The 23,262-nt window shown below is 38.3% G+C and overlaps 2 protein-coding genes across 3 annotated transcripts; one reads left to right on the forward strand and one right to left on the reverse strand.

Moving 5' to 3' along the window:
- Positions 1 to 94: 94 nt before the first annotated feature.
- Positions 95 to 9,586, forward strand: coq4 (coenzyme Q4 homolog (S. cerevisiae)). Its single transcript, XM_057818289.1, has 7 exons — positions 95 to 248; positions 1,209 to 1,352; positions 2,226 to 2,322; positions 2,395 to 2,497; positions 4,115 to 4,244; positions 5,368 to 5,461; positions 5,572 to 9,586. The coding sequence occupies exons 1-7, from the start codon at positions 110 to 112 to the stop codon at positions 5,720 to 5,722; spliced, it is 858 nt and encodes a 285-aa protein (XP_057674272.1). The 5' UTR covers positions 95 to 109; the 3' UTR covers positions 5,723 to 9,586.
- A 132-nt stretch (positions 9,587 to 9,718) lies between these two features.
- bspry (B-box and SPRY domain containing) lies at positions 9,719 to 20,354 on the reverse strand. Of its 2 annotated transcripts, XM_057818287.1 has the most exons (7): positions 20,221 to 20,354; positions 19,638 to 20,041; positions 16,584 to 16,682; positions 16,163 to 16,399; positions 16,058 to 16,083; positions 13,607 to 13,731; positions 9,719 to 11,634 (listed from the first exon to the last, which is right to left on the reverse strand). In XM_057818287.1, exons 2-7 carry the CDS (start codon positions 20,007 to 20,009, stop codon positions 11,099 to 11,101), a joined length of 1,395 nt encoding a protein of 464 aa, XP_057674270.1. In that variant the 5' UTR covers positions 20,010 to 20,041; positions 20,221 to 20,354; the 3' UTR covers positions 9,719 to 11,098. The 2 variants fall into 2 exon arrangements, with proteins under 2 accessions (XP_057674270.1, XP_057674271.1); XM_057818288.1 differs by lacking the exon at positions 20,221 to 20,354 and having other exon boundaries at positions 16,169 to 16,399; positions 19,638 to 20,078.
- Between the last annotated feature and the right edge of the window lie 2,908 nt (positions 20,355 to 23,262).

Below are 23,262 nucleotides of genomic sequence, written 5' to 3' on the forward strand. Positions count from 1 at the left end.
GAGTTTAGAGTCTTTTTGTTACGTCCTACATAGTAGAGAACTCTGATACATGATGGCCGCCAATCGCATACGCCGGTAACTCCGCTTTTAGACATCTAGTCTGACATATATGAACTATATAGTGCATAAAGCAGTAATCACGCATGCGCATCTAGCTTCAAAAATAATGCTACCGCGAGTGGCCAAACTATCTACGGTAAAACAGCTTCTACAGCTCAGTTGCCAACGCTCCGCTGCGATAACGAACGGTATGAGTCTTTGCCGCTGACGTTTTCAAAAGTGCTGTGGGAAAGATGATAACGCCAGCGTTTGAACAAGTTATTTAAAACGTGAAGTAGTATCTCTTGTGCAAGTGACACAGTGGAGGTCGAAGCCCTGGTTTACAGTGCCACTGTACAACGATTCGGTGATAGTATATTAGTTGGGTTTATGCTCTAACCAAGTAAAACTTTTTTAACAACCGTCATTAATCATTTGCAATCCTGTACAAACGAGCACTTATCTCTTAAATGCGGTGTAAATATGTGATATCAAAAGACTACAGTATACAGTGATCCCTCGCTACTTCGCGCTTCAAACTACGTGCCCTCAGTCCATCGCAGATTTGCAGATTTTTTTTTTTCAATTAAAAAATAATAAATACAGATAAGTTTGTCGGTCAGGCAGTGCCCTTGAGTTGCTTATTAAAGTTAACGATGATTGACAGACATTTTGGGTTTGAGCTTGCCAGGGACGCTAACATCAAAGCACCGCATGCGTCAATCATCATTTAACTTGTTAAACAGTTGCTGCGGCAACTCATTGTGTGTAAGTGAGCAGCTTTAGCAGATTTGAGTGGACTCACTCAATAAAGGACTTAATGAAGCCAAGCATTTTTGTTCAAAAATAATTTGTTGTGACAGTAACATGTTTAAAACTTAAAATAATTATTACATTTGAAGCACTTAAAAAACATGTATTAAAACATATATAGACATAAAAGTTTTTCTGTAATTATACTTTGGAAAAAAAGTGGAAAAAAACATGTCTAATATGTATCTCTTTCCAATGCTATATCTGAATAAATACATTGAACAGGCACACAAAAAATTGGGGGGGGGGGCGCTACTTTGCAGTTTTTCACTTATCGTGGCGGGTTCTGGTCCCCATTAACAACAAAACAACAAAGGATCACTGTAAACCACATTTTAAATGTTTTTTTCCTGCAGCATGTGTCAATCGCAGGAGTAAGTGGACAGATAGTCATCACAATGAAGAACTCTATCCTGGTCACATTCCCACCTCTCTGGTTCAGAAGGCCTTGCTGGCGGTGGGCTCAGGGGTTTCCGCTCTTTGGAACCCCTACAGACATGGTGAGGGACTATTCTCGGTGTGATCTACAAACTTTGAATCTGTCATCTGTTTTATTTGAATAAAATTTGAATTTATTTGAATTTTCTTTTCACCCAGTTTGTATTTTCCCTCTTCGCTAATGAGCGTAAACGAGAGTAGACCAGGCCCACATAATCAGTCACCCTGAAAGTTTTGTCATGGAAAGCTGTTGCAGCAGGTGTCAACGTTGTTCAGTTTCATTTTGACTTTGGGTGGCACATTCATTGAGCCATGTTTAGTTTTGTGTCATTGTAAAGTAAGTGTTACAGGCTTTCGTTTCTGTTAAAAGAATTCTGGTCTTGGCAACACAATCATCTGTTCACCATTGGCATCAGTCTATTATCAGTTTTCTTGTGTTCCTTGTGTTTGCAAGTTCAACTTACTTTTTCCCAAACTATGATAAAGTTCAAGAACTTCTGTTCACTAAACTCATTCCGGTACTAAACTGCCTCCCACATTCCAAAACATTAATTTTCACTGTTTACTCTGCAAAGAGCTTGCTGTGTACGTGTAATTTTCTTTTAGCCTACTGCCTCATGAGTCCTTGAGACAAATATCAAACAGGGTTGATTTTTTTGTGCAATTGTCTTTGTCGCGAGGGGTAACCATCTTGTAGTTACGCGAAGGAAGGATGCATTTTGATTGGCCACTTGAAGCTCTGCCTACACGTGGCCCATGGTCCGGTTTTCACACCGAGAGGTGAAATTTTTCAAACATGGTTGATAGTCATCTCAAAACCTCGTTAGGCAGAAAACCTACAGATAGAGACACATGTAAAGCAAGGTATCTGCCGAGCAAATGGTCTCAAATTACTTTTTGATATTACCGGTACACTCTAAAACTGCTTTCTGCAGACATGGTCGCAGTGCTTGGAGAAACAACAGGCCACCTGGCTTTGCAAAACCTAAGGGACCGGATGAGAAACGACCCCGAGGGTTATACAATTCTAACGTAAGTCAACGAGACACCCAAAATGACTCCTTTGGGCCACAGAAAAGAGCTTTTGTCATTTTGTCACTGCAGGGAGAGGCCCAGGATCCGCTTGTCTACGCTCGATTTGCAAAAGATGGCCTCCTTACCCGAGGGGTCTTTAGGTCGGGAATACCTCCGTTTCCTAGAAGACAATGTGAGTTATTCCCAGTTTGAACTAAAGACACCTGAAATAGTAGGGTTCACATTGCAGGGACACTATTCTTTAAAATACTACGACCACACGTTCTGAACACAAACTAATTAAAACTTACTAGAAACATTTGAACCCTTTTTTTTTTACAATCATTCATACGTGTGCAGAAAAAATATTGAAAAAGGAATACAAACTTAAAACATTTGTGAATAATTTCAACCCCAGAAACACTCTGATGTTCAAGTAAATTTACTCTCAAGCTTGGCTGGGGAACAACTTAAATTCATAAGTGAAGGTGACCCTTTAAATTTTATGACAACACACAAAACAACCATGAGTGTGGTACAGCACACTACAGGCTCTGCGCATATGCCCTCTACGGGCTAACTTGTAACTTACAGGCATCAATAAGTCTGCAATTAGTTAATTATCCCTGATACAAAAATTATTTAAAAATTGTGCTCTGAGGATCAATAGATACCGGCCCATGTTACATGGCTATGTTAAGCTATGTTTAAGTTTTAAGCGAAGTTTCAAGACGTTCAGTTCACGAATAACAGAGGACTAGGACTTCAAAGTTAGTGTCCACAAGTAGAAGAACAACAACTGCTTGACTGGTGACTTGACATTCCTTTAGCTAATAAAAATAATAAGTATTCAGTATCAGTGTTGTTTTTGGCATCCCTTTCAATTTTCGTTTTAGTCTTTTGGACGATAATACTTATTAGACTTAATCATATTTTAGTCGTTTCAAAATGTGTTTGTCTTCGCCAGTTTTTGTTGACGAAAACCCAAGACTAATTTCGCCTAGTTTTAGTCGACGTTAACTAAAATGTTTTCGTCTATACATTTTTAAAAAAATTACTCTTTACAAAAATAAAGGTTTCCAACTATTTAAAATGAACATTGGCATACGAGAACATATTGTAGCCTCTACAAGGACAACTCGAACTTGGTGATAATACAAACTCGGCAGGAAAACAGTATATTATTTTGAATTAATTATACCCACCTGGACCCACGAACCATATGTTAAAAAAAAAAAAAAAAAACATTGCCATTGACATTAGCCTAATGCTAATGTGAGCATGGCATAGTGTTGAGCACGAATGCTATGCTAACACTTTGAGTTACATTTAGTGTGTAATGATCACTCAGCATAGACCTTTAAAGGCTCAAGCAACATTGCATATTCTCTCAGGCAAAGATAAGGCAACATATCTGTGTGTGCAAGCCTGGAGACTGGAGAGCAGCAGCACGTCAAATGAGTGACACAACCAGACACAGGCTAACTACCCATAAAATGTAACACATTGTGAACATGTGACGGAAACTATGGTACATTTTCGTCTCATCAGACGAAAACTCGCATTATTCTTATGTTTTAGTCTCCCAAAACACGTTTTAGCTCGTTATTGTTTCGTCATCATCATGAAAAAAGTGTTTGTTGACGAAATATTTTCGTTATAGTCATCGTTGACGAAAACAACACTGTTCAGTATATTAATAGCAAAATCTGGAATTTGGCAGGACCCCAATAGGTGAACAACAATACAGCCTTGGATTATCAGGATCTGAAATGTTGCCAGCGTTTAACAGATTTTCATGGATCCTCAGCATGTGACACCCGACTCGAGGGCCGGAGTGAAGTTTGTAGACAACGAGGAGCTGGCATACGTTATGCAGAGATACCGGGAGGTCCATGACCTGCTGCACACCTTGCTGGGAATGCCCACTAACATGCTTGGTGAGAAGTAATGCTGAACGATTTATTGTTTTTTAATTCGCAATTTAAAATAACTTGATATTAAAATTGCCGAAGCCACTATTTTTTTTTCAATGTTTGTACATGTGTAAATATAACTACAATGTGAATTTTGCATTGAAGCTTGAAGACAATCAAGGATAAAATTGGCCACAGACTCGCAATTAGATTTTTTTTCCCAAAAATTATTTGGCCTTTGTCATGTTTTTGTATGAATTTTGATAGAATTGAATTATTTCCTGTTACCTGCTATACATGTTGCATCATTTACATTGCTGCTATTTTAGTTTTTTTGAGGAAATGATTTTGTTCTTTTGTTCAGCATACAGTGGTGCTTTGCTTTGCGCAATATACATAGAGGAAATTCCATTTCACATGCGAATGACGTATGTTCATACTGTGACCCATTTACGTCGCCCGCTGACTGATCAACAATTTTAATCATACAGATAGAGTTTACAAAGGGTGAAAGACAGCTAAAATGATGCAAAAAGGATGTTATGGGAGATCACAACAATTTTCAACATGTTCAACGTTGGAATATGAACATTTGGGTGCATGAGTTTTTTTGTTTTTTTTACCTGGATGTCATGTCCTCTGATTGCTTGTTTCTATTCGTAGTGCCTTGTCACCTCCCAGTGCCGCTTTTGATATAGCATGTAGTTCCTGTAGACGCAATCACATGACGTCTTGAGTACTGTAGTTATAGCATAGTGCATGTAGCTGCTGCTATTAAGATGAGCAAACTTTGACAGCTATATTCTGCCTTTGTTTCATGTAACATGAGTGTTATGTAGCACACTTGTGGAATATTTGGTTTGTTTACACTTACAGTTAAGTGGCAGTAATGTTAGTCAAATTTCTAACTACATTTTTACATTAACTGCCATTCAAATGAACAATTTGATTGTTTACATTTGCGTAACATTCATTATTTCATAGCATAGATACAGTATGTTTGTCATTTCAGGGTTTTTTGGTTCAAGAACTTTTACCTTTAAGCACCCTAAATGTTTTAAAAAGTACTGTGTAGTATTGGATATAACCCAAACGAGACCCAACCCTAAAGGTATGTCATACGATCTGTCTACGTGTGTTTTTTTAGGTGAAGTGGCCGTGAAATGGTTCGAAGCTGCTCAGACCGGACTCCCTATGTGTGCCCTCGGAGCTCTGTTGGGGCCTGTTCGGCTCAATGCCAGGTACAGCTTACTCAACCAATTGTCACTTGATGATTTACTATCTGAATTTCTTGGTGTGTATCAGGAATTGGAATGATTGTCCTGTTGTTTTCTTTACAATCTCCCCCTAGTCGTCTTCAGTTGCTGGTCACATCTTTGGGCCCGTGGGCCGTGCAGAACGGCCGAAACGCCCGTTGCGTCCTCAGCATCTTCTACGAGAGGCGGTGGGAGCAGAACCTGGAAGACCTGAGACAGGAACTCAACATTCAGCCGCCCCCATAGTTGCGCACCACTGATTTAAAAAAAAAAAAAAAAAAAAAAGAACTGGACAAACCCTTATTGACATCACACATGGCGTTTGCCAGCATACAGTCGATGCCAACTTCATATTGCTCTGAACGCCACCATGAAAGCCGTCGTGTTTCCTGCCCATGTCGGTGAAGCCCCATATTTAAGGTATTTGGGTAGTTACATCATGTTTGTCAATTCTTCAGAAAACTACACTGTATTCAAAATTGAACTGTGTGTTCAGGTTTTTAATGGAAAAAAAAAAAGCGAAACATCTATTTGTTATGGAGGGTGTCCTCCTGCATAACCTCATATGTTGCTCACGTAACATAATTAACGATGTACATTTAAAATAAATATGGCGGAAAACACTCGGGTGACTTGAAGTTCCGCTCTGAGACCCCCAATTTGGCCAACTTTCAAAATTGTCCAATATGCATGTGTGATACATCATTGGAAGGCTTAAAATCTCAATTTTCTGGGGGAAGAAAATTTTTGAACAGGAGGGTATTTAGAAAAAAAAAAAAAAATTGAACAGCAAAACCCTATCTGGAGGTGACAGCACGCCAGAGCAGAATTACAGACGCCATGACGTTAACTAGATATTATCACATACTGACCTTGTTTCGATCTAAAAACTCCCATGTATCATTGAATGTCAAGACACAGCTGTGAATGGCCACAGCAGGATTGTTTTGGGGATTTTATGGGTGAAACATGGTAATATAACAAGGGTCGCGATGCATAAATTGCAGACATCAAGGAGTGGTTGAGATTTTCATATATTTACCCTTTTAAATGTTTTTTTTTTTTTTTTTTTTCCTTTGGATCGATTATCATCTAACATATCGGAGAAAATGCGACAGTAAAACAAACAAAAAAAAAATACAATTAGGCGATTGTTATGAGGTAGATATCCGTGACTTATTTACAGACACATTTTTTTTCATTGTGATGTAATTTGTTCAAAAGTTTAAAATACGCGAGTGAATAATTTTTTAAAGTCGTGTTTTTTTTTAAAAACGAAATATTAGACATCAATTAATGATTCTAAGCTAAAAATGACAGACATTTTGAATAATATAATTCTTTTTATGGCTGGGTTTAAACAAAAGCGGTTGCGCAACGTCTGTAAACGGGGGTTTCCAAGGTAAAACTGATTAAAAATAGTTTTGGGGCTAAATGCGCCATGAATCTGCTATGGCAGCATAGAGATATTGTTCTATCAAACAGAACAGTTCTTTTGGCTTAAAATACATTATTTTAAAGAGGAGTGCAAGAGCAGAAACTGCTTTTTCAGTCTTGTCTGTGTTTTCCGACATATACATACATACATACATACAGTATCTAGGACACACCTTCTCATTCGTGCTTTTTCGTTATTTTCGTGACTATTTACATTGTAAATTCTCGCTGAAGGTAATCAAACTATGAATTGACGCGTGTGAAATTATGTAGCCAAAAAAAAAAAAAAAAAGGCAAAATAACTAAAAACATGTATAAAATTCTAATATCTTCAAAGTAGCCACCCTTTGCTCTGTGTACTTTTTTGCCATTCTCTTAATGAGCTTTAAGAGGGAGTCACCTAAAAGGGTTTTTTACTTCACGGAGTTAATTAGTGGAATTTTTTGCTTTATCAACGGTGTTGGGACCTTCATTTGTGTTGCATTGAATGAGGTGTGTCCAAACTTTAGGCCTGTACTGTTATTTTCAAACCGTTTAAAAAAATTTTTTTAAATCATTTTATTTTTTTTATGCCGCGAGCAACCCACACTAGGGTTGCGATCGATGTAATGGGCACCCCTGATGTAAAGCATCTTTTCACTTTTAGCATTTCTTTGTTGATGAAAGCCAATGCTGACCCCTTGTGGCTTTATGCATTAGCCCCAGAGAACATGCTATAAACCAGTAGTCACCAACCTTTTAAGCATAAAATAAAGTCATACAAATGTTATATGCATGAAAAATAAAACTCATCATAAAAAATAACGTCCTTTCATCTGCGTTTAGCACCCAATTGCTAGATTCTTGCCACACATTTAGAGTACTTTTGCACTTGTTACATTAAACCCATATTTGAAGTAGGACTCATTGTATTGTCTGCTAGCAGCTTTCCTTTTTAGAAGTTACAGGCTCTGATTGTGGTTCTTGAATTGGCCCTTTTTACAAAGAAGCACTCCAAAGGCATTGTTATTTTACTCAGTTTTGAATTGCCTAGAAAGTACAGTATGTCTCTAACCAAATTTTCCTCTCCTTTGGTTCAATTTTCCTGTGAAAGGTTCCCAGGTGTGGCACTGTTGTGGTTTTGTTGATCTGCAAAGCGCTGCCGGCGTTCACAAGTAGTTAGCATTACAGAACTTGTCGATGTCACGTTCAACATTGCCAGATAGAAGGCCTTGCCGTCACAGCTTATGATCTGATTAGTTATCGCAAATATCCATCAACTAAATGTGCCTGGTCACTCACATTGCCCAGATGCCAGCATTGATTATTTGGACAGATTTCATACAACAACAGCAACTACTAAATAAAATCAAAAGTGTGATAAAATATTAAGACACTGGGATAAGATGATTTGAATTTAAAGAACATTTCTATAGGCAAGTTTCCTGAGTGAAATATGGGCGGCACCATCTTGGAAAATGTCTGCTCCCAACTTCCGGTTTAGAAAGAACAACATGAATTGCGGTTCAAGTAAGCAGTGTGTTGACAAAGTTAAAACTGCTAAATCAAGCCAGAGGAACCCACGGAATCTCCAAAAATGGATTCAACATGACGTAAATGAGACGTAGATGAAATTGTATGATTGTCCTTATCACTCCGTTGATCATTCGTGGACTAAATTATAACAACCTGTCAGCCTGTTTTGACGTGAGGTATAGATTGATATGCCGGCCACTTGAGTGACCAAAATAAGGTAAAATTACAAATATTACATTTGCCGAATGCAAAAGGGCTGACATGGATTTTGTTGTTACAAGGAAATACTACAAGGCATGTACATATAAACAAAAATAGTATGCCATTCTTTTTTATTGCAGATATTGATCGCAATAAAACATTTGGACATGATTCCATTTCTTGTTTTATTTAAAACGATGGGTGCATGTGTAAAACAGGTCAATAAATCACAATTTATAAAATTATTAGAAAAAATAGCATACGACAATGTGATATCAGACAGCAGAGCTCCAGAGCTGCTTGAGTTCCTCGCCAAACTTTAATCCGACATTACGCAGACCCTCGGCGGCTTACAGACGGGCTTTCTCACGCTGACCTTGGTAATTCCAGCTCCAATACCGTATCTTAAAGTTGCTGCAGTTAAAAAGCTCGTAGTTGGATCTCGGGATCGAGCTGAAGGTCCACCGTGAGGCGAGCCACCATACAGTAGTTGTAGTGAATAATATTAAAGATCATCCTAATTACAATCATCAATGTAATAACAATATCAAAAGCAACAAGTTGTTTCATGCGCAATTTTTTTACTTTAATATTTTTTGAGCACCGGACACATGAAAATGCAGGAATCTGAAGAACATACATTCCATAACACAGCGGCAACATGGCTACAAAAACACCCGGTCTTTGTGGTGGCACGAGCTTGGTTCCATATCTGCTTGATGAACATGTTGTCCTCCCCTGTCGTGATGGTTGCAGATGTATGCGGTATTTCCAAATTGTCTTTTTTAAGGGATTTTGATGAGTAATGTTACTCCAGCTCCACTGTTGTTTTGGATGGAGAAATTCTAAAAGCGGAAGTTGCTTGCGGACATAAGAAAGTAAAGCGGAAGTACCTTGGAAGCTTGTCTATATATTTAACACACATTAAAAAATAATTGAGCAAATATATATATAATAAAAGTTAAAATATTATTATTATTTTTTTTTTTTTTAAATCATAATTAAAGTAAGATCATTATATCTGGTTATATAAGGTCTGGTCAATATGCTAATAAACAGACCCATGATAGTGATAAAATGATACATGTGGTAATGTTGGTATAAACATTCCGCGGTGTTACACTAGGAAATATTTCATATTAATTTGTGTGCTTAAATTCCCTTCTAATTGCTTGCTAATCTTGGTGACTGATTACTGTGAAATATGGAGTCATGACAGCTATAGACAGCATCTGTACAGACATTATCCATTCAGATGGTTTATGAAATTTGAAAAGTCGTCGGATAAGGCTAATCTTTACTATCCAAATGCAGAGATAATTTTCAATGAAATAGAAACTTTTTAACGAATATTTTTCCTATAAAACCAGGTTCTGTCACAATTCAGGTTAGCATGAGTGAGTGCATCTTCGCTGTGAAATCCAAGGCATATTAAAACGTTTTTTACAGTATTTTGGCTGACGATTTGCACAATGACACTCAACATTTTTCCATGGTATTGCTTAAGTTGCTTTCTAAAAAAATCTATTTAGGCTGATTCTTGGCTATGCATCTGAAAATTTGAATACACAACTGTCATATTGTGTTATACCACTAAATCTGTAGGGTAATAACCACAGTGGATACACAACCTACCAGTTGATATTTGCGCAAAGCTTTCCAAATACAAAACAGCATGAAGAAAATGTCTTCATCAAAACAATGTGCCATCTACTTAATCAGACATTGCCTTTCTTTCAAATTTAGACAGCAGTTGTCTGAAGAAAAGCTCAACAAATTAAAATGAATATAACAGCCCCTTCAGAGGGAAGAAGGAAAAAAACATTACAAGCATTTCACAGTAAATTATGCTACTATGATAAATTGCCATTCGTAATTCTGGAGTGGCAACAATAAGTATTCCTATATTTTTTCACAATTCAAACTGGTGGATTATAAAAGGTTTGTGGGGATAGTTTACTATTAAATGGATCATCAGGCAGATGAATAACCATGTAGACAATTATCATAGTTATCCTTTTTTTACTCACAACTAAAAAAAAGAATAAAACATAAATGACATGTTTATATAAACTTGGGTAAACTTGGCATTGGGTATAATATGAAAACTTGAACAAAATGCTATTTAAAAAAGTCAAGTACAATATGTGACAATATGGCACAGTATCAACAAGAGGTAAGTAAAACCTATTCATTAATCTGACGCTATGATTGGTAATCACCTGCATCATTGTCATTTACTATTGGGGGACGGTAGATGGCTACAAAGCACTCCTTTTCGATTAGGATATTGACATGTCAAAAAGAAGCTCTTCCCCTGACTTCAATGTAGTTCCTTGATTTATTCTCCTTCTGACAGGCAATATTGGAAACTGGAAAGATCTTTGGGAGGGTTTTCGGTACTTTTTGGCAAGTAATGACTGTAATAACTTTGCTCTCACATTCTGTCTGTCGTAGTATGAAGTGGTTTCAGTGTACTATCGTTATACTTTGGTCAGTCACAGCGAATGCCGGTAGCAAGGGGGCGCTGAAGTCATATGCAGCACAGTGTAAGACACAGGCGGACTCAGGCTCATAAAACAGCAGTGTCTGACTGGGCCAGTCCAGCAAGACCCCCACCTTCTGGGGTCTCGTCGCCACCTGCAGCATTACCTTCTCGCCCGCGTGCCAGAAAGAGTACTCACCATTGTAGTGGGACAGAACCCATGACTGGTCGTTGTGTCCCAACCGGGCCTCATCCCCTGAGCCTTTGCGGTGCAAGCTGGCATAGCAGACGCCCACCTTGAACGCGGCGCTATGACCAACATCCAGCTTCCAACTGTGAGTCCCGGAGGACAGGGACAGGGAGCCCAGGGCGTTGGGCCAGCTGTCAAAGCGTGCCGGGTCATAGGGTGGAGTCTGCCGGGGTTTCTTTTGGAGGAACGTCAGCGAGCAGCGGTCGTCGGAGAGCAACAGGAGAGGATTAGCTGTGCGTTCATCAAACTTTAGAGAGGACAAACCGTGAGCTGCAAGCACAAATATGGGATGTCACCAAAGAGCTTGTAATAATGTATATAATATACATTTCATTTGGACAAATATTACGGATGATGGGGGTGGATTAAGTGATTCTGCATGGTGTTTAATGGCCAATTATGATTACATCTGTTTTGTCATTTTGAGAAAATTATGACTCATCAGGATTTCTATATCAGCAAAGCATTAGTTGATGGAGTTTATGTAGGGATTTATGTAAGTAGTGGAAATATAAAACTGTATGTCATCAGTGTAGCAGTGGAAACTGAGACCATGTTTACAGATTACGTTGCCAAGGGGGAGAATGTAGAAGACGAAGAGGAGAGGACCAAGTACCAATTCTTGGGGTACACCCTGAGAGAAAGAGAGGGGCTAATGTTGTTCTATAATGTATACCTGTCCACACTCTAAGTCATAACCTGAAGCAAAATCTTAAAGTCAACCAATGTCAAATATATAAAATCAAGGTACTATATGCTTGCCCTGTCTGCAAGGGTACAGTATATCTTCTCACTGGACAGTTTTTGTGCATGGCGACATATCCAGCTCCTCAGTAATAAGTCGCTGTAATATTAGTTTTGATTTGCAAAGGATAAAACCTTTAAAAATTGGTCTATTATCTATCTACATGTGTTGCTCCACCGTTTGTGCTCCTCTTCATCATTTACATTCTCCCCCTTGGTTCCATCTTCTGTAAACACAACATTCAATTCCACTGCTACGCAGATGACACCCAGCTCTACATTTCCTCAAGACCAACCTCTTCCCTCTCAACCTCGTCCCTCACCTTCTGTTTAGAAGACATTAACTCTTGGTTCTCCTCTAACTTCCTCCTACTCAATAGCTCAAAATCAGATGTCCTCCTTGTAGGCACCTTCGCCAAGCTCACAAATGACAATAACTTCTCTATTACCATCAACAATGTACCGATCTCTCCTTTTACTCAGGTTAAGAGTTTGGGTGTCATCATCGACAGCACGCGCTCCTTCCGCTCCCATATCAAAGACATCACCGGATCAGCCTTCTTCCACCTTTGCAATATTTCTCGCCTCCTCCCTTCTCTCACCCGCCATACCGCTTCCACTCTTATCTGTAGTCTAATCACCTCCCAGCTCAATTACTGTAACTCACTGCTTTTCGGCCTCCCAAATAAGTCCCTCCAGAAACTGCAGCTCCTCCAAAACTCAGCAGCACGCCTCATCACTCAGACCCCATTACACACTACATCACCCCCATCCTACGTCAACTTCCCTGGCTCCCATTTGAACAAAGAATCAACTACAAGGTCCTCGTCATTACATTCAAAGCACTCAATGCCCTGGCCACTCCAACCTATGCAATCCCCTCTGTATTAAGCATCTCCCCAGTTAACTTCGCTCTTCTTCTATCCTCCACCTTTCCGTCCCTCATGTCCGTGTTAGCAGCTTCGGTTCCAGAGCTTTTAGTCACTGTGCGCCCCCAGCTCTGGAACTCCCTACCCATGGATCTTCTCAATATATCTACCCTCTCACTTTTCAAATCCAGACTCAAAACACACCTGTTTACTCTTTCTTACCCACCATGATCACCATGATACTTAGCTCTGTTCTATCTTGACCTCCTGTTTTTTTTTTTTAAATTACTTTTATACTGCTTTTAACCTAATTTAATGATTGTTTTGTTGTTATTGTTGTTGATCTATTGTGTTTCTATCTTTCTTGTGACGTGTCTTTGACTGGCATGAAAAGTACTCTAGAATTTTTAAAAATTATTATTATTAAATAACCATTGCATATTGTCTTATAATACCGCTGCACTAATGATATTTGTTAGCCAGGCGACTATTGTGTTTCGCAGTATGTTTTAGCTTTATGTTAGTAGACTTTAACCAAAAATGTTGTTTTATTTTTGGTTTGATTGTAAACTTTTAGAACAAGAATTAACAGTTTAAGAAATTCATACAGGAGTCAGTGATTTACTAACTGTTTGAGCCGTTCAGCATGGCGGTGGCCCACATTCCCCTCAGCAGGTGGCTGTCACTGCAGCATGGCTTCATATTGAGTTGCTCAGTATCGTACGGTTCACCCACTCCTTCAGCCTCCTCCACTCTAAAATATGGGAATGAGATACATTGACTTTATTTCTTGCATTTTCACCAGTTATCAAGTATAGATTACACTCAAAACAAAGGCTGTATCAAAGAAAACAGAGCTACTGTCCTACTTAGCCTCAATGATTCAAATAGTAAGGAATAAGAACTGAGTCACGCCCTCAAAGGCTTATAAGTTACACATGCCACAAGATGGTATTGTGTTGGAAAGTTAATATTTTACTTAGTATTGAACGTCATTTTGGTCTCATCACACATAATAGTGTGTAGACTTCTTTTAATCACTTTGGATTTTTAATTATAAGACACTCAACTTACATCAACACAGTTCCTTGGGAAAAAATGTTACAAGATAGCACAAAATCAGTACTTTTACAGAAGATGGGGCTTTTCATTAGCACAAAAAAATGGAAAAGTACCGTAATTTCCCGAATATAAGGCGCACCCGTGTCTAATGCGCACCCCAAATTTACTTGTAAAATCTAGGGGAAATTATTGTACCAGTTTATAACGTGCACCCTAATTTTAGCACCAATAAATAAAAGAATACAAGAAAACAGAGCTCGTGTACAGATACAGAAATGTCATTTTACTGACTGGTGATACACAGCACAAGCATAGCATATTGGTAGTTCAACACATTACCATAAACTGACAATATTTACGGTAATATTTCGATTTGACAACTTCTCCAACTTACCAGAATCTAGGAGAAAACAAAACAGATGTGACTTTTCTTTTAAAGGCTGCTGTATAACTTGCTCATTTCATCATGATGAATATATGTTTCTTCCATGGATTGATACGGTAAAATGAAAGTGAGAACGTAAGTCGGAAATCTGAGAGAGCTCATCGCTGTCGACACGACAGTAGCAATAGGAACTACAGTGGTACCTCTACATACGATCGCTTCGACACACGAACTTTTCGACATCCGACGTAAAATTTGACTCGCCATTTGTTTCTACATCCGACGACATGCTCGAAATACGACGACAATGGCAGCACCGCAGACGAATGCACGGCGGATTTTCTTGTGTGACAAATCAACACTGGTTTCAGAAAAGGTTGGTACAGGTGGTGAAACAAGGAAAAAGTTGACGCTTACCTTCTAAATGAAGATGCAAATGACAGAAAAATATGAGCGTAGGGTGGGCATCCGTGAAATGGCTCAACAATACATCTCCACGGTCCTCCTCCGACCATCGTTCGCCAGTCTTTATAAGTTAAGCTGACAATTCTTATTGTGGTAACATCTCCAGAGAAATCGCCAACTTCGCCACGTTTTTACCATTTATTTCACAACTTATTCAAAACAAAAACACCTTCTGTCTGCCGCAATTGACGGTGTTCTCAAGAAAACATTCAAAGTGAAAGTGAAACTCAAGCTCACCGGTCTGTCTCTGGCACGTCAGCCCCGCGGTGCGTTCAGGGTCAGCAAAAAACGTCCGCCACATTAGTACCCGATTCGTTACATTAATACAGGAATTATTATTATTATTATTATTATTATTATTCCGACTTTGATTTATAATTTATTTGTTTTGCTATGTGTAATTGCCATTTGTAATAGTACCAGCAGTATTTTTTAAGGATTTAGTGAAGGTTTTTGGGCTGTGGAACGAATTAATGGAATTATAATGTATTCCTATGGGAAAATCCTGCTCGACATACGACCATTTCGACTTACAAACAAGGTCCTGGAACGGATTAACTTCGTATGTAGAGGTACCACTGTATTGTTATTTGGGTTTGAGTTTCCCGAGGGACAGATATAGTTGACGGACACACACAGGAAGTCTGTTGTTACGTTTGTTATGGTCCGAGTTGCGGAGCTGCAATAAACGTTGACTCAAATGAGTTCAAGAAACTAAATTCTGTGCTTTATGAAGAGTGAAAAAAGCAGAATTTAACACAGACGAAATCATTCGGCCGATCAGAGTGAAGTATTACCGAAACAAAATGGTGACGTCACGTACCGTAATAGTCGGCAACGGATCGCCGCATATGTTTCTTCAACACAACGTGGCCGTGTCAATAAAAAAATTTTTTAAAAAGGGTTTATATTTATATATATATCTTTCTCCATCCATGTACCCGTTTATAATGCGCACCATGATTTTACAAGTTGATTTTGGGGGGGAAAAGTGCACGTTATATTCGGGAAATTACGGTAATTAAATAACCTGTCCGTCCTAACTAATTGGCCAACCCTAACTGATCTCACAATGTCACTAACCTGCTAGCCTCTGGAATTCTTGTAATGATATTATTCAATTGTAAAGATTTCCCTAATGTAAAAATAACATGTTTCCCTGTTTTACCTTTCTGCAATCTCCTGAATGCTTGTCTGTAAGTAGAGACAGAGATACAGCAATTATTCAACTACATTTCTAATATTATTACTTTTAAAAAACGTGGAAAATTACATTCACCACCAGCTGTGCATCAGGAGCGTGCGTTAGTGTGTGCACCAGGCGAGAGCGTGTTCGTGCTAGGCTGGCCATGGCTTGGGCCCAGTGAGCCCTCTGGGTAAGTAGGCACTGCTCCACACGTTCCTCCTCCTGTTGTACCTCTTCCAGGAGACGCTGCTCCTCCTCTTCAAGGGCCTCGCGGGCAACACTGACCTGAGCAACCACCCGCTCCCGAGCCGTGCTCGCTGCCACCTACAGTACAGTACCATGCGTCAACTTATAGGTGGTTATGTCCAGCTCATAACTTGTCAGCTGGGAACTTGTCAGTCACTGTCTTAAATATTGGTGCTTTCATATATTGGTAGATACAACAGGTTATTGTTGAAGAGTGTAATGGATTTTTGCAGAATTTTGAAGGTTTGGACTTTTCTCCTACCTGAAGCTTTTTCTCCTTGCCTGTGAGCGTTTGCTCAATGAACTTTTCTATCCTCAGCGCCTGCAGCTGCATTTTCTCACACGCGTCCACCAGTTGATTCTGGTTGGGAGGGGGTGGGAGAAAAAAATGAATGAGCTGGAGCTGGAAATCCAACAAGAAAATCCTGTCTCAGGAGAAGAATCAGAAAAGGGATGAAAAAAAAACTTGATTGACGTGTCCGACACCCTTATACGGAATTAGATGTTGAGTTATTGGGCTGTCAGATGTGTAAACAAATTCCGCCTGCTGGCCTCGCGGCTGCTTTGGTATGTGCTGCTTGCAAAGGTCCACATCTTTTGACATCAAGTCTACCAACACATTGCATTGAGTAATGTAAAGCCACACCCCTTGCAGAAATGTGTGCAAGTATTGTTATTTAGAAAGAAATTATTTAAGCGTACTTTTATCAATATTATGTTTTAAAATATTTATTCTTGCACTCTTTTTAAATGAGGGCTGTTTTTGTTAAATTGATGGGAAAGAAAATACAATCATCGAACACACCGCCATACTTTTTGGTTTTATTTGTGGGAATTGAACTACTTTAGTGAAATTGGCTCCATTGCTAAATAAGAAATGCTTTATTAATGCCTACTTACAATTCATTCATTTTTTTCATTTTTGTCCTCAAAGCTTTTTTTTAAACAATATTTATACTAATAATTTCATGAATACTAATACATTTTAGCATATCTTAAATAAACTTAATAACAATTGTTGTGATCCAAGGATTTTGTTTTCTACAAATATGTACTGTAATTATGACAGTTCCATGCTTTACACAAAGGCATGATCAGTTACTGCACTCTTTTTCAATTAGTTTTTCATACAACTATATAACCACGTATGGAATTATGATATTTCAAGGTGCATCAATCGATTACTTCCTCCAGTTAAAATGGATTGGACATCTATCGCCATCGATGGCAGCCAAAGAGTTAAGCAATTGAGGTCACAGAAAAATAATAAATAAAATTCCCAGACCAAAATACATATGGGCCTCACTTAATTAAATTCTTTTCTTTATAACTGTGTTTTTTTTGGGGGGGGGAGTTTCATTTATTATAGATAATTTATTTTATTTAGAAATATTTATATTTTTTTATTAGTCACTGCTGTTTTGAATTAGCATTTTAATTTTTAATGTAATACTTTTTAAATAAATGTTTTTTTTTTTCACAATGGATGCTTCAATTAATTCATTCATTTGATCTAAAATTATATACAGGTAGTTCTAAGGTTAGGGCGTATACAGAAGTCTCGTCTTCCATTTTGTCTCCAATATATATATATATATATATTTTTTTTTTAAAGCCGTGTAACAGTGTCTTGTCCACCATTTTGTCGCTAGTTGCGTAACAGTTTTTTTAACCTTTTTTTTAAAATGATGTATAACACATGTTTTTGAATAGTTATTTTGAGATTTAGGGGGGATTTAGGGACACTTAAAGGGCCAATTACGATTTATGCAGGAATTCGGGTTACGTAGGCAGCGTAACCCTATATCTATAAATACATACATATATATATACTGTATATTTTTTTACATATATGTACACACAAACACACATATATATCTATGGCGGAAAACACTCAGGTGACTTAAAGTTCTGCTCTGAGACCCCCAATTTGGCCAAATTTAAAAATTGTCCTATACACATGTGTGATGCATCATTGGAAAGCTTAAAATCTCAATTTTCTGGGAGAAGAAATTTTTTTAAGAGGAGGGAATTAAAACAAAACAAAAATAAAAAATAAAAAATTTAAAGCCCTAAACCCTAACTCGGGATGAGAGCATGAGAGAGCATAGTTAAAGACACCATGATTTTAACAAGATATTATCGCGTACTTACCTGGTTTCGATCCCAAAACTCTGTGTATCATGTCCCACCGAATGTCAAGACACAGCTGTGAACGGCCACAGCCGGACTTTTTGGGGGTTTTATGGGTGAAACACGGTAATATAACAAAGGTCGCAATGCATAAATCACAGACATCAAGGAGTGGTCGAGATTTTCTTTTTCAAATACTGTATTTACCCTTTTAAACATTTTTTTTTTCAACTTTTTTTTTGTTTGGATTGATTATTTATCATCTTAAATATCGGGGAAAATGCGACAGTAACAAAAAAGTACAATTAAGCGATAGTTATAGACAAAATTTTTTTCATTCTGACGTAATTTGTTTAAAAGTTTAAAATATGCGAGTGAAAAATTTTATAGTCCTTTTTTTTTTAAACTAAATATTAGACATCAATAATGATTCTAAGTGAAAAATGATAGACATTGTGAATGAAAAATAATAATTACCTTCTTTTTATGGCTGGGATGAAACAAAAACGGTTGCGCGTTGTCTGTAAACGGGTGTCTCCTGGGTAAAACGGACAACTTAAAAATAGTATGAATCTGCTATGGCAGCGTATAGACATATTGTTCTATGAAACACAACAGTTCTTTTGGCTTAAAATACAGCAGCCTTTCTTTTAAAGAGGGGTGCAAGAGCAGAACCTGCTTTTTCAGCCTTGTCTGTGTTTTCCGCCATATATACCGTATATATATATATACGGTATATATACGGTATATGTATGTATGTGTATATATACATATACACACGGTATATATACGGTATATGTACTATATGTATATATATATATATATACACATATATGTTGTTGTTGTTTTTTTAATTGACCGTCACAAAATTCGTGCAGCCAACAGACTGATACTACAGTTAGATGTCACATAGATGCTACAAAATATTGTCCTACAGGCCACAATTGGCTCCTGGTCCGCAAGTTTGAGACCCCTGTCCTATACGAATGTAATAAAAACTTTCAAGAAAACAAATTATTCGTGCATGAAATTGTCCTGTCTTACTATAAGAACTATGGTAAGATTTAATTCAAAATTAGTTTTGACTTACGTCACGTCATAAACCAAGACGTGTTGTTAAAAAAAAAAAAAAAAGTACGCGCAAATCGTAGCTTAAAAGATGGAGGTGGGGCAGAAGGCTCACCCGGACTGCGGTGACTCTGTCGGCCAGAGGAGTGACGCTATGCCCTTGGCAGGAGCCTACAACGGCGCAATGGGTGCAAATCACTTTCATGTCAGTTTGGCAGAAGCAGTCCAACTCGTACTCGTGCTCCACGCACATCTCGCTCTCAGCGGAGAAGATTCCGGACTCGGTGTCAGAGGCGGTGGACATCATGGCAATCGCAGCAGGTGCCTTGGTCCCGCTGTTGGGCTTCTCCCTAGCCGCTGAGTTGTCCCGCCCGAGCGCGTTAAAGATTGGCTGCTCCGCATGGCTCATATCCTCGCTTTTTACCATCGTGGAAGTTTCCACGCCGTCTTTCGCTGCGGTTAAATCGGTCAGCGCTTCTGTCATCATGGTATAAGCGCCCAGGAGGGACGGAGCTGAGTCTGCGTTGTAACACAGGTGGAACAGGTGAGCGGAAACCGGAAGTCCAGCGACATATGTCAGCAATGTTGTGTTTGTTCTTAAAGTCCAGGCAGTAAGTAAAATAACCGAATAAACCAGTAAAATTTTCATTAATGTAATAAACGTATGTATGTATCTGTGTGTATTCTGGTGAAAATACCTGTGCGTCTTTAGTTCTTTTTTTCCCCTTTAGTTCTTTTTTTTTTTAAGGCATTTTACATTTCATCTTGTCATCTTGTGTCTGTAACCAAATGCACTTTATGACAGGAAAACTTTTCTTGCCTTCAACGTGTGATGAAAGAGCCTTCAAGAATTAAGTGCGGTAAATGCTGTTTTATATAGTATATATCCCTGGGGTGTATTTGAATATGATTGGCAGATTTTAAGGCGGCGTCTGTAATTTAACCCAAGAAACTGACAGGAGTTTACTAGGAGTGTAACAATGAAATGATCTTTTGCTGTTAAGCACAGTAATCGAAATTGATTAACGTCGTCATTTTTTAGATATGTTGTTGCCTTAAATATATACATATTTTTTAATCTAAATATCCTAAATGTTTAAGCAACAAAATTGTCAAAATACCAAAATTGTTTTGTTTTTTTGTTTTTTAGGGAAAATGGAACGATTTCCTAAAATGTTTACATAATATTATATTTCCGGTCCTTGAATTTAATGAAATCGTGGCAGACTTTGTAATATCGGTAAATACTGTATCGGAGTCCAAAGAATTGATAAAATATTGTCATGACATCGGTGAGGGTTTACTTTTATCCATTCTTGCCTCGCTGTGATTTTTAAGGAAAAAACTAGCACTCAATAGAATTGTATTATGTTAAAAATATGAATGGCGGAAAACACAGACAAGACTGAAGAAGCAGTTTTTGCTCTTGCACTCCTCTTTAAAAGAAACTGCTGTATTTTAAGCCTAAACAACTGTTGTGTTTGATAGAAAAATATGTCTATACACTGCCATAGCAGATTCATGGCGCATGAAGCCCCCGAACTATTTTTAATTTGTCCGTTTTACCCTGAAAACCCCCGTTTACAGACGTCGCGCAACCGCTTTTGTTTTAACCCAGCCATAAAACTAAGGTAATTAATTATACTTATTATTCAAAATGTCATTTTTAGCTTAGAATCATTAATTGATGTCAAATATTTCGTTTAATAAAAAAGACTTTAAAAATTATTCACTTGCATATTTTAAACTTTTAAACAAAAACCTTATAACTATCGCTTAACTGTATTTTTTTTTTGTTACTGTCGCATTTTCTCCCATATGTTAGATGATAAATAATTGATCCAAACAAAGCAAAATTGAAAAAAAAAAGCTTATTAGGGTAAATATATGAAAAAGCAAATCTCGACCGCTCCATGATGTCTGCGAATTCTGCATCGCGACACTTGTTATATTGCAATGTTTCACCCATAAAATCCCCCCAAAATCCAGCTGTGGGCATTCATAACTGTGTCTTGACAGTCAGTGAAACATGCTGCATGGAGTTTTTGGATCGAAACAAGGTAAGTACGCGACAATATCTCGTTAAAGTCATGGCGTCTGTAATTCTGTCTCGCATGCTCTCGCCTCCGGATAGGGTTTAGCTATTTAAAAAACTTTTTTTTTTTTTCAAATGCCCTCCTGTTCAAAAAAATTCCTCCCCCAGAAAATGGAGATTTTAAGATTTCCAATGATATATCACACATGCATATCGGACAATTTTGAAAATTTGGCCAAATAGGGGGTCTCAGACCTGCATTGTTCGGGCATTATCACATACAATGAAAAACAATTGTAAACTGTTTTGATGACACTCCACAGCCAATAGACGGCCATTTTGCCACGACTTCTGGTGTGCCCCCTTCAGCCACCTTGGGCCATTATAACAATGGATATACTGGTAAAGGAAACTTAGGCTCTCTCAACTCCTCGCAGATGATGAAGACACCATAAGTACTGAACTCATCTGGTTCTTGATTACCAAAAGTAATTTTCATGTATTGTTCGCCTCAGATTTTCTGTCAAGACTATCAATGTGCCGCAATTCTCCAATCTCATCAGTGTGATATTAAACAGAACAATCTGATGGTCACAAAGTTACACTATTTGTCAACATTCAGCAACACATAGTAGTACCACGTAGGACGTGTCACACTGTGCGGCATGAAAAGCAGAAATTCTGACCCTATTGGCACCCTTTGAAAAATCATGTGATGCTTCTCTAGTTTGTGTAATTAACAGCACCTGTTACTTACCTGTGGCACATAACAGGTGGTGGCAATAACTAAATCACACTTGCAGTCAGTTAAAATGGATTAAAGTTGACTAAACCTCTGCCATGTGTCCTTGTGTGTAACACATTGAGCATGGAGAAAAGAAAGAAGACCAACGAACTGTCTGAGGACTTGAGAAACAAAATTGTGAGGAAGCATGGGCCATCTCCAAAGAACTGAATGTTCCTGTGTTTACCGTGCGCAGTGTCATCAATAACTGTAAAGCCCATGGCACTGTGGCTAACCTCCCTAGATGTGGACAGAAAAGAAAAATTGACGAGAGATTTCAACGAAAGATTGTGCGGATAGTGCATAAAGAACCTAGACTAATATCCAAACAAGTTCAAGCTGTCCTGCAGTCCGAAGGTACAAAAGTGTCAACCCATACTATCCGTCGGCCTTTGTGGTAAGGGGAAAGGGGCTCTAATGCAGGATACCCAAGAAGACCCCACTTTTGACCCAGAGATATAAAAAAGCCAGGTGGGAGTTTGCCAAAACTTACCTGAGAAAGCCAAAAACGTTTTGGAAGAATATTCTCTGGCCAGATGAGACAAAAGTGGAGCTTTTTGGGAAATGGAATCAACATAGAGTTTACAGGAAAAAAACGAGGCCTTCAAAGAAAAGAACACGGTCCCCACAGTCAAACATGTCGGATGTTCCCTGATGTTTTGGGGGTTGCTTTGCTGCCTCTGGCACTGGACTGCTTGGCCGTGTGCATGGCATCATGAAGTCTGAAGACTACCAACACATTTTGCAGCATAATGTAGGGCCCAGTGTGAGAAAGCTGGGTCTCCCTCAGAGGTCATGGGTCTTCCAGAAGGACAATGACCCAAAACACACTTCAAAAAGCACTAGAAAATAGTTTGAGAGAAAGCACTGGAGACTTCTAAAGTGGCCAGCAATGAGTTCAGACCTGAATCCCATAGAACA

The sequence above is a fragment of the Corythoichthys intestinalis genome, chromosome 17, assembly GCF_030265065.1.
Source record: "Corythoichthys intestinalis isolate RoL2023-P3 chromosome 17, ASM3026506v1, whole genome shotgun sequence".
Lineage (NCBI taxonomy): Eukaryota > Metazoa > Chordata > Actinopteri > Syngnathiformes > Syngnathidae > Corythoichthys > Corythoichthys intestinalis.